We start from the raw sequence: 12024 nt of genomic DNA, 5'->3' as shown, positions 1-12024 counted from the left end.
AATTTACTATGAAAATTTACTATAAAAAATTTTAATACTTAAAATAATATGTGTTTTAAAGTGTTTACTTCAAAACAATGTCAAAAGCTATAAATCTGCATACAGTAAAATAGATCATTTTTTGTAGGTATGTCTGAGGTTTTACAAATAAAAAAGAGCTAAGTAATAGCTTGAATTTTAAATTTTGCTTGGATTTTACTTAAATTATTTCCAATATACAAATTTGTTTAAAAACACATTTTCTCGATCCAGACTGTGTTCCTGCGAAATTGCTAATATAAAAAGTAAATATGTTCTATATTGTTTAACATGTTGCACTTTTTTTCTCAGAAAAACCCAGCCCACCAGAAAAGCTAGGAGTAACAAATGTCACAAAGGACAGTGTTTCTCTTTCATGGCTAAAACCAGAACACGATGGTGGAAGCAGAATTGTTAGCTACCTCCTTGAAGCTCTTGAGAAAGGACAGCAAAAATGGGTTAAGTGTGCAGTTGTAAAGACAACTCATCATGTTGTCCACGGTCTTAAGGAAAACGTCGACTATTTCTTCAGGGTGTCTGCAGAAAACCAAGCAGGTTTAAGTGATCCTAAAGAACTACTGCTCCCTGTTACAGTTAAAGAACAATTAGGTATGCTTCTTGACATGAGACAAAAGTCACATTAAATTGCATTCATATTTTAAAAGATGGAACATTCTCTTAATGTTTTGGAAATGTTTTCTTTTTCAGAATCTCCCGAGATTGACATGAAGGGCTTCCCTCATAACACTGTCTATGTTCGAGCAGGATCAAACCTAAAAGCTGAAATTCCAGTTTTTGGAAAACCGGTGCCAAAGGTCACATTGTCTAGAGATGGTGTTGCACTGAAACCTACCATGAGATTTCACACAGAAACCACTGCAGAAAGTCTCATCATTAACCTTAAAGAAAGTGTGGCTGCTGATGCTGGCAGATATGACATTACTGCTGCGAACTCAAGTGGCACCACAAAATCATTTATTAATATTGTTGTGCTGGATAGACCTGGTCCTCCCGTTGGTCCTGTTGTCCTTAGCGATGTCACTGAAGAGAGTGTAACACTCAGATGGCAACCACCAGCTTATGATGGTGGAAGTCAGGTTACCAACTATATTGTGCTGAAGAGAGAAACAAGTACTGCTGCTTGGTCTGAAGTGTCTGCCACTGTTGCTAGAACCGTTATCAAAGTTATGAGGCTCACAACAGGAGAAGAATACCAATTCCGCATCAAAGCTGAGAACCGCTTTGGCATCAGCGATCACATAGACTCGCAATGTGTGGTTGTCCAGCTTCCTTACAGTGAGTAACGAGTTTCTCATGGTATACATTGATACTCTAGTGCTCTGATGTTGAAAATATAAATTGGTTAACAATCAATTCTTTTGATATCATCAGCTACCCCGGGCCCTCCTTCTACACCATGGGTCACTAATGTTACCCGAGAGAGTATTACTGTCGGATGGCATGAACCAGTCACTAATGGTGGCAGTGCTGTCATGGGATACCACCTGGAGATGAAAGACAGAAATAGTATATTATGGCAGAAGGCTAACAAGACCCTTATTCGTACTACTCACTTCAAAGTCACCACAGTCAGCGCTGGCCTTATCTATGAATTCAGAGTTTATGCAGAAAATGCAGCTGGCGTTGGAAAAGCAAGTCGTCCTTCTGATCCAGTCCTTGCTATTGATGCTTGTGGTAAGTACTCTCTATAAAATAATGAAGCCAAATCATTTTGTTTCCCCCATGATAATGTTTTCTGTACAATAAGCCAGTATTCAAAATAGCTGTTAATTATTGGCAATATTCTTGTTTCCTTCTGCAGAACCACCAAGAAATGTTCGTGCCTCAGATATTTCCAAGACCTCTATCACTCTCTCCTGGCAGAAGCCAGCATTTGATGGTGGTAGCAAAATCACAGGATACATTGTAGAAAAACGTGATCTTCCAGATGGCAGGTGGACAAAAGCTAGCTTCACCAATGTTATTGAGACTCAGTTCACAGTATCTGGCCTGACACAGAATTCCAAGTATGAATTCCGGGTCTTTGCAAAGAATGCTGTTGGTTCCATTAGTAATCCCTCGGATGTTGTGGGTCCTATCACATGTGTTGATACATACGGTAAGTGTTTTGCGATGATATAATGTATAATTTTGATGTACTAGGACAATGGCCATTTTGTTTTGTAGATTCATGGTCTTTTAAATAGGGAAGGCTAGTTTATAATGATTTATTGAAGAAACATGACTGACTGTGAGCATTTGGGCTTGATTGTTAGGACCATCTTTGGCTGTGTCTCCATTTTCAAAGTCTTCCTGTATCTTTATTCTCTGAGAAAAAGAAGTCTGCCCATTGTTCAAGTGGATGTATTTATACATGTAATTGTCTTTTCTTCATAGGATTAGTTCTAACTTACACTAGGCTTCTGATTTAAGTTATATATGTTCTCTTTACTTTGATCTGTATTTATCAAATACGTTTAACTTTTAGATTAAACAGGGTAGTATTATTTGGGGGTTTTATTAAATACTGGGCTATGATAAACATGTTTTAAACTTATCCTTATTTTTTCTTAAGGTGCCCCTGAAATCGATGTGCCACCAGAATATACAGAAGTGGTGAAATACAAAGCAGGAACTTCAGTTAAGCTAAAATTAGGCATCTCAGGCAAGCCTATACCCACAATTGAATGGTTCAAAAATGGCAATGAGGTACTAACCAGTGCACTAGTGTCTTTTGAAAACACAACAGAATTTGCTTCTATACTCATCAAGGATGCAAATCGACTCGACAGTGGCACCTATGAATTAAAATTGAAGAATGCCATGGGTTCAGCATCAGCCCATGTTAGAGTACAGATACTTGGTATGTCTTAAATACAACTGTATTTTACTGTTAAACAATAGTTTAGCAATGAATACTTAGCATCTTCTTTCTTCTGCCTTCCACAGACAAGCCAGGACCCCCAGGTGGGCCAATACAGTTTAAGACAGTCACTGCTGAAAAGATTACAATAATGTGGGACCCACCAGCAGATGATGGTGGTGCACCTATAACACACTATGTTGTTGAAAAGCGGGAGACAAGTCGGGTTGTATGGTCTTTAATTTCTGAAAAGCTGGAGGGATGTATCATAACTACAACAAAACTCATCAAAGGAAATGAATATGTGTTCCGTGTTCGTGGTGTGAACAAGTTTGGAATTGGTGATCCACTGGAATCTGAGCCCGTTATAGCCAAAAATTCATTTGGTAAGAAATGAGTTCTATAAAATAACTTATGCAACTGAATTGTCTCATGTACTGTTTGCAAGGAGTACCCATTTTCTGACATACGATTTTTTACTCAGTTACACCTGGACCACCTAGTACACCGGAAGTCACGAAGATAACCAAGAATTCTATGACTGTTGTCTGGAATAGACCCACTGTTGATGGAGGCAGTGAAATATCAGGATATTTTCTGGAGAAACGTGACAAGAAGAGTCTAAGTTGGTTCAAGGTCTCTAAAGAAACCATTCGGGACACCAGACAGAAAGTAACAGGTCTGACTGAAAACAGCGAATATCATTTCCGAGTTTGTGCTGTCAATGCAGCTGGACCAGGCCCATTCTCTGAGGCTTCTGACTTCTACAAAGCTGCAGATCCTATTGGTAAGATCCAATGTGCATTTCTTCCAATAGGTTAAAAATCAATGGAAAATTACTATTTAGGGTGGGATTGTATCAATGTAATCGAGGGCAGATTTTCTTCCTTTTTACTATTAGTTGGAATGTGATTGGTGTTTTTTTTTCCCTGTAAACTATCATTTACAGATAAGCCAGGCTCACCAACAAAGCTGAAAGTTGTGGATACAACCAAGACATCTGTTACTCTTGGCTGGATTAAACCTGCTTATGATGGAGGAAGTCCAATTACCCACTACGTGGTGGAGAAGAGGGAAGGTGAAGAACAAGAATGGACTGTAGTCAGTACCAAAGGAGAAGTGAGAACAACTGAATATGTTGTATCTCACCTTCAGCCAAGTGTTAATTATTATTTCCGTGTATCTGCTATGAATTGTGCTGGACAAGGAGAGCCTATTGAAATGATGGAACCTGTTCAAGCTAAAGATATTCTTGGTACTGTATTTCTTTGTGATTTATTATTTTTCTGATTTTTTTTTTTTCCCAAACCGTTTCTTATTTTACGTTCCAAGTATGCATTATTAATTTTTTATTTATTTCCACAGTGGCACCAGAGATTGATCTGGATGTTGCTCTTCGAACATCCATTGTTGCTAAAGCTGGTGAAGATGTGGAAATAATGATTCCATTCAAAGGAAGACCTCCTCCAACGGTCACATGGAGAAAGGGTGACAAGAATCTTGGGACTGATGAAAGATACATCATCCAAAACACAGAATCATCTACACTACTTACTATTCCTCAAGTTACACGAAATGATACAGGAAAATATGTTCTTACAATTGAAAATGGAGTTGGAGAAGCAAAATCATCATTTGTGAATGTGAAAGTACTTGACACACCTTCTGCATGCCAGAAGCTGCAGCTCAAGCATGTTTCTCGTGGCACAGTTACACTGGTGTGGGAGCCACCTCTCATCAATGGTGGTTCTGAAATAACAAATTATGTTGTTGAAAAAAGAGATGCTACAAAGAGGGCCTGGTCAACTGTTACAACAAAGTGTTCTCATACCACCTTTAAACTGACTAACCTGTCAGAAAAGACTGCATTCTTTTTCCGTGTTCTTGCTGAAAATGAAATTGGACTAGGTGAACCTTGTGAGACATCTGAACCAGTGAAAGCTGCAGACGTACCTGGACCTGTAAAAGACCTAGCCATGAAAGACTCTACGAAGAGTTCTGTTAAATTGCAGTGGAGCAAACCTGACTATGATGGTGGTAGCATTATATCAGACTATGTTATTGAAAAGAAACTCCAGGGAGAGAAAGAGTGGACGTACGCAGGCACAAGCAAGAGCTGTGAATTTGTAGCTGACAAACTTAAAGAGCTTTCTGTCATGGAATTCAGAGTCTTTGCTAAAAATGAAAAAGGCATGAGTGACTCTGTTACTGTTGGACCCATTACAGTTAAAGAACTTATAATAACACCAGAAGCTGACCTTTCTGATATTCCTGGAGGTCAGATTGCAGTAAGAATTGGACATAACCTGCATGCTGAATTTCCCTATAAAGGTAAACCTAATCCGTCAATGAGCTGGCTCAAGGACAACCTTCCTCTTAAAGAAACAGAACACCTTCGCTTCAAGAAAACTGAAAACAAGATAAGCTTAAGTATCAAGAATGTGAAAAAGGAGCATGGTGGCAAATATACTTTAATTCTTGATAACGTAGTCTGCAGAAAGTCATTCACAATCACTGTAATCACTCTTGGTCCTCCATCTAAGCCAAAACCACCTTTAAGAATAGATGAAATCAAAGCAGATAGTGTAGTTTTGTCATGGGATGCTCCTGATGATGACGGGGGAGGAGAAATTACTGGCTACAGTATTGAGAAGAGAGAAACATCACAAATGAACTGGAAGCTGGTGTGTTCAAGTGCTGTCAGAACAACCTTCAAAGTACCAAACCTTGTTAAAGATACTGAATATCAGTTTAGAGTTCGTGCAGAAAACAGATATGGAGTGAGCCCACCTCTTGTCTCAGCAGATGTTGTGGCAAAGCATCAATTCAAGCCACCAGGTGCCCCAGGGAAGCCTGTTGTATACAATGTAACTGCTGATGGAATGAGCATTTCTTGGGATGCTCCTGTTTATGATGGTGGTTCAGAGATTATGGGATACCATGTTGAAAAGAAGGAAAGAAACAGTATTTTGTGGCAGAAGGTTAATGTTGCATTAATATCTAACAGAGAATACAGGATTACTGGACTGCTTGAGGGCCTGGATTACCAGTTCCAAGTATATGCTGAAAATGCTGCAGGTCTAAGCCGAGCTAGTGAGCCAAGCAAATTTACTTTAGCAGTCTCTCCAGTAGGTAAGTGAATGATTAATCACTCATCCAAGAAAATTCAGTTCTTTTATGTTATTGTGAGCAATAATAGATGAAAATAAATCTTCGTTATTTTCCTTTCAGACCCACCTGGTACTCCTGATTACATTGATGTCACTAGGGAAACAATCACCCTGAAATGGAACCCCCCGCTGCGTGATGGAGGCAGTAAGATTGTGGCTTACAGCATTGAGAAGCGGCAAGGCAGTGCAGACCGTTGGCTCAGGTGTAACTTCACTGATGTCAGCGAGTGCCAATATACAGTTACAGGGCTCAGTCCAGGTGACCGATATGAGTTCAGAGTGCTTGCAAGAAATGCTGTTGGCACAATCAGCCCACCTTCACAGTCTTCAGGCTATATCATGACAAGAGATGAAAACGGTAAGAATTTTTTCTTTATAGGCTTGGGTATTGAAGCCAGATGGAGTTTCTGGCTGTTCTGATGGGAAGTGGGAAGTCAAGGGGCAAAGAACTTGCGACTCAGGTGGTCCTCCCAGTCAATTCAGGACATTTATATTCATACTCCAGGGGAAGAAGGTCTAAATTAAAGACCCAAATCTGGCAGACATACATAATCAGTTGCTGAAAAGCACAGCAATCTACATTTCTCTTGGATAAGCAGCAGTGGCAAAGTTGGAAAGAAAGCATGGACTGTAATTTTCTGATGCATTGAATAATTTCAAAATTAAAATGTGCCTCAAGTTTTTTAGCATACTATTAACACCACATTGCCTTTCACCTATATATATGTTCACAATATATATGATGCACTTACGGATACTTACAGGGAAAATAAGCTTATCATTCATATAATAACTGCTATTTCATAAGTGAAACAATTTTCTATATCACAGACTTTTATATCTAGTACATTTAGAAGAGTATCAGAAAAATATTTAGCTATATGGAAATTGATTTATATTTTCCTTTTTTAGTTGCTCCAACAATTGAATTTGGTGCTGAACACTTCGAAGGCCTTACTGTTAAAGCTGGAGAGAGCATTAGACTTAAAGCTCTAATCAAAGGACGTCCAGTACCTAAAGTGACATGGTTTAAGGATGGTAAAGAGATTGATAAAATGATGAATATAGAAATAACTACAGCTATTGGATATAGTACAATCTTCATTAGAGATGCTGTCCGGGAACATCGTGGAGTGTACACAGTAGAAGCCAAAAATGCATCAGGCACTAAACGAGAAGATATTACCATTAGAGTACAAGGTACTGCATCAAGCACTTTCAGCATGCTTTCTAAAAATAGTATTTTATTCTAAGTGTCAGCAAATTATAACTCTGAACCTTTAAAATTGCAGACACACCAGGAAAAGTTGGTGGACCAATACGATTCACAAGCATCACTGGAGAAAAAGTCACATTATGGTGGGAACCTCCAGCTAATGATGGTTGTGCTTCTATTTCTCACTATGTAATTGAAAAACGTGAAACCAGCAGGATTGCTTGGGCATTAGTTGAAGATAAATGTGAAGCTTGCAGCTATACAGCACTTAAATTAATTAAGGGCAACGAGTATCAGTTCCGTGTCTCTGCAGTGAACAAATTTGGAGTTGGCAGACCATTGGAGTCTGATCCTGTTATTGCACAAATACCTTACAGTAAGTTTTCCCCTCATTTTGCACAAATATCCATGGAGTTACCATTTTGTCTTTCTAATGACGTTTTTCTTTTTTAGCTCTCCCTGATGCACCAGGAACTCCAGAACCTACCAATGTAACAGGAGACAGTATCACACTGACATGGGCACGACCAGAGTCAGATGGTGGAAGCGAGATAAATGAGTACATTCTCGAAAGGAGAGAAAAGAAGAGCATGCGCTGGGTTAAAGTATCCAGTAAGAGGCCCATTACTGAGAACAGATACAGAGTAACTGGCCTTATTGAAGGCAATGAGTATGAGTTCCATGTCATGGCTGAAAACGCTGCAGGAGTTGGACCTGCAAGTGAGGTTTCAAAGCTGATTAAATGCAGAGAACCAGTCAGCCCACCAAGTGCTCCTAATGTTGTAAAGGTGACAGACACATCAAAGACTAGTGTAAGCTTGGAGTGGACAAAGCCAGTTTTTGATGGAGGCATGGAAATAATTGGGTACATCATTGAGATGTGCAAAGCTGATCTTGAAGCATGGCAGAAAGTCAATGCAGAGACTGTTATCGCTACTAAATACACTGTTGTTGATTTGGAGGCAGGAGAACACTATAAATTCAGAGTTAGTGCTGTCAATGGTGCTGGCAGAGGAGAAAGTTGCGAAGTTCCTGCTTCAGTCCAAACCGTGGACAGGCTTTCTGCACCTGAAATTGATATTGATGCAAACTTCAAGCAGACTCATATTGTAAGAGCAGGTGCAAGCATTCGTCTATTTATTGCCTTCTCTGGAAGGCCAGTTCCTACTGCAGTGTGGTCCAAAGCAGATTCTAATCTTAGTTTGCGTGCTGACATTCAAACAACTGATTCATTCAGCACATTGACTGTAGAGGAATGCAATAGAAATGATGCTGGCAAGTATGTCTTTACTGTGGAAAACAACAGTGGAAGCAAGTCTATTACATTCACTGTCAAGGTTTTGGACACACCTGGTCCACCAGGTCCTATTACATTTAAAGATGTGACTCGAACATCTATTACTTTAATGTGGGATGCTCCTGTTCTGGATGGAGGTTCTCGTATCCTCCACTATGTTGTGGAAAAGCGTGAAGCAAGTCGTCGTAGCTGGCAAGTAGTGAGTTCAAAATGCACTCGACAAATCTTTAAGGTCACAGATCTAGCAGAAGGTATGCCATATTACTACCGAGTATCAGCAGAAAATGAATATGGTGTAGGTGAACCCTGTGAGTTAACAGAACCAGTTGTGGCCACAGAAGAACCTGCTCCACCTAAGAGACTAGATATTGTTGATACAACCAAATCTTCTGTAGTTTTAGCTTGGCTTAAACCCGATCATGATGGTGGTAGCCGTATTACTGGGTACCTTCTTGAAATGAGACAAAAAGGATCTGACTCCTGGACTGGAGCTGGACAAACCAAGCAGCTTACTTTCACCGTTGAAGGCCTTGTGGAGAACACAGAATATGAGTTCCGGGTCAAGGCAAAGAATGATGCTGGCTACAGTGAGCCGAGAGAAGCATTCTCTTCTGTTATTGTTAAGGAGCCACAGATTGAACCAACAGCAGATCTCAGTGACATAAGCAGACAGCTTATAACATGCAAGGCTGGAAGCACCTTTACTATTGATATACCGATCAGTGGGCGCCCAGCTCCAAAAGTGACATGGAAACTTGAGGAGATGAGGCTGAAGGAAACTGAAAGAGTGACCATCAAGACAACAAAAGACCGAACCACGCTGACTGTAAAAGACAGTATGAGAGGTGACTCTGGTAAATACTACCTTACACTTGAGAACACTGCTGGTGTGAAAACATTTACTGTCACAGTGGTAGTTATAGGAAGGCCAGGTCCTGTCACTGGCCCAATTGAAATATCATCTGTATCTGCTGAGTCCTGTGTGCTGACCTGGAAAGAACCTGAAGATGATGGTGGGAGTGACATCACAAACTACATTGTAGAGAAACGTGAATCTGGCACAACAGCATGGCAGCTGGTGAATTCCAGTGTGAAACGCACACAGATCAAAGTCAGTCATCTCACAAAATATCAAGAGTACAGTTTCCGAGTAAGCTCAGAAAATAGATTTGGTGTCAGCAAGCCAGTTGAATCAAAAACAGTAGTTGCTGAGCATCCATTTGGTAAGTGAAACACTTCTCAAAATTTGTTCTTTCCTTCTGACTGAGGTATTTCTAATTACTAACATTTTCCTCCCCACCTTTTTCATGTTTAGTACCACCAAGCCCACCTTCCAGGCCAGAAGTCTATTCTGTGTCTGCAAATGCCATGGCCATTCGCTGGGAGGAGCCCTATCATGATGGTGGCAGCAAGGTCATTGGATACTGGGTGGAAAAGAAGGAGCGCAACACCATCCTTTGGGTGAAGGAGAACAAAGTACCATGCTGTGACTGCAACTATAAAGTCACAGGGTTGGTGGAAGGTCTAGAATATCAATTCAGAACCTATGCTCTAAATGCTGCTGGTGTTAGCAAAGCTAGCGAAGCTTCCAGACCTGTAGTGGCTCAAAATCCAGTTGGTAAGTTTTACTTTCAGAGTTACATTTTTACTTAAGCTAAAATAGGATTGCATTTCTCATATTTTCTGCTTCATTCCTCCAGATCCACCAGGAAGACCAGAAGTAACAGATGTCACCAGATCTACAGTGTCACTGAGCTGGTCACCTCCACTTTATGATGGTGGAAGCAAAATAATCGGATATATTATTGAACGCAAACCATATAACGAATCTGGCGATGGACGTTGGCTGAAATGCAATTATACCATTGTCTCAGAAAACTTCTTTACTGTGACAGCTCTTAGTGAAGATGAAGCCTATGAATTCCGTGTACTAGCAAAGAATGCTGCTGGTGTGATTAGCAAAGGATCTGAATCAACTGGTGCTGTCATTTGCAAAGATGAATACAGTAAGGAATATTTACTTGCAACAATTGAAAACATAATGTTCTAATTTCAGTACCGGCCTGTAATTTTTTTTTTTCAAATCTCTTTTTCCAGCACCACCAAAGGCTGAACTTGATGCCAGATTGCAGGGAGAAGTTTTGAGCATTAGGGCTGGATCAGACCTTGTTCTTGATGCAGCCATTGGTGGAAAACCAGAACCAAAAGTCTTCTGGTCCAAAGGTGACCGGGAACTGGAGCTATGTGAAAAGATATCTCTGCAATACACCAGCAAGCGAGCTATTGCAATTATCAAGTTCTGTGACAGAAGTGATAGTGGAAAATATACCCTAACAGTTAAAAATGCTAGTGGGATGAAACAAATTTCTGTTCTTGTCAAAGTGCTTGGTATGTATCCCATGATTACTATTAATACTTAGTATACTGAAAAAACACGCATTCTTTTAAATAAGAATGAGATACTTTTCCTTAGCCACTAATAACAATACTTATTTTGATTCCTACACAGATTCACCAGGTCCATGTGCAGGCAAAATCACAGTTAGCAGAGTAACAGAAGAGAAATGTACTCTGGCCTGGAACATTCCTGAGGAAGATGGAGGTGCAGAAATTACTCACTATATTGTAGAAAGGCGTGAAACCAGCAGACTTCACTGGGTTATTGTTGAGGCTGAATGCCAGACTTTATCAACTGTGGTAACAAAACTTATTAAAAATAATGAATACATCTTCCGTGTGAGAGGTGTCAACAAATATGGACCAGGTGTTCCACTTGAATCAGAACCTGTGATTGCCAGGAATGCTTTCAGTGAGTGTTACTACTTTCCATTCTGCATCAGAATTTGTGGAATTATTCTCATGGATAAACAATGTGTTGAACAATCTCTTTTTTTTCTCATCTTTTTAAAAAATAGCCATTCCAACACAGCCTGGTGCTCCTGAAGAAGTGAGTGTTGGCAAGGAACACATCATTATTCAGTGGTCGAAACCAGAATCAGATGGTGGCAGTGAGATTAAGGACTATCTTGTGGACAAACGTGAAAGGAAAAGTCTGCGCTGGACACGAGTGAATAGAGATTATACCATTTATGACACCAGACTGAAAGTCACTGGTCTCATGGAAGGGAGCCAGTACCAATTCCGTGTCACTGCAGTGAATGCTGCTGGAAACAGTGAACCTAGTGAAGCTTCACAATACATGTTATGTAAAGAACCATCATGTAAGTTTCTATATTTAAAACATATTTTAATATTTATCTATAATAACAGAGCATAAACTCACATTGACATTTCAACTAAGAAACCCATAACCACACATAAACTCACTGAACTAGATAGCATTGGAATAACTTAAAAAAAGTTATAGTTCATCTTAAATGCATTTCCCAGAATTAGTTGTCTGGAATTTGGTTTTGACAGTAAAATATTTTCTGCACCAATATAAAATGCATTTTCTTCT

The 12024-nt window shown here is 39.7% G+C and overlaps 1 protein-coding gene across 1 annotated transcript in view; it reads left to right on the top strand.

Moving 5' to 3' along the window:
* Positions 1-12024, top strand: part of TTN (titin) — a 240302-nt gene that overhangs the window by 211574 nt on the left and 16704 nt on the right. The window contains exons 259-276 of the mRNA XM_058840325.1: positions 331-627; positions 727-1314; positions 1411-1713; positions 1841-2137; positions 2594-2881; positions 2968-3267; positions 3366-3668; positions 3831-4136; positions 4247-6013; positions 6113-6409; positions 6964-7251; positions 7344-7643; positions 7721-9787; positions 9880-10182; positions 10265-10570; positions 10662-10952; positions 11074-11373; positions 11480-11785. Coding sequence (XP_058696308.1) covers positions 331-627; positions 727-1314; positions 1411-1713; positions 1841-2137; positions 2594-2881; positions 2968-3267; positions 3366-3668; positions 3831-4136; positions 4247-6013; positions 6113-6409; positions 6964-7251; positions 7344-7643; positions 7721-9787; positions 9880-10182; positions 10265-10570; positions 10662-10952; positions 11074-11373; positions 11480-11785 — 8907 coding nt within the window. The remainder of the gene's footprint in view (positions 1-330; positions 628-726; positions 1315-1410; positions 1714-1840; positions 2138-2593; positions 2882-2967; positions 3268-3365; positions 3669-3830; positions 4137-4246; positions 6014-6112; positions 6410-6963; positions 7252-7343; positions 7644-7720; positions 9788-9879; positions 10183-10264; positions 10571-10661; positions 10953-11073; positions 11374-11479; positions 11786-12024) is intronic.

The sequence above is a fragment of the Poecile atricapillus genome, chromosome 5 (genome assembly GCF_030490865.1).
Source record: "Poecile atricapillus isolate bPoeAtr1 chromosome 5, bPoeAtr1.hap1, whole genome shotgun sequence".
Classification (NCBI taxonomy): domain Eukaryota; kingdom Metazoa; phylum Chordata; class Aves; order Passeriformes; family Paridae; genus Poecile; species Poecile atricapillus.
The sequence above is the reverse complement of the archived record's forward strand: the minus strand, read 5'-3'. Positions and strand labels throughout refer to the sequence as shown.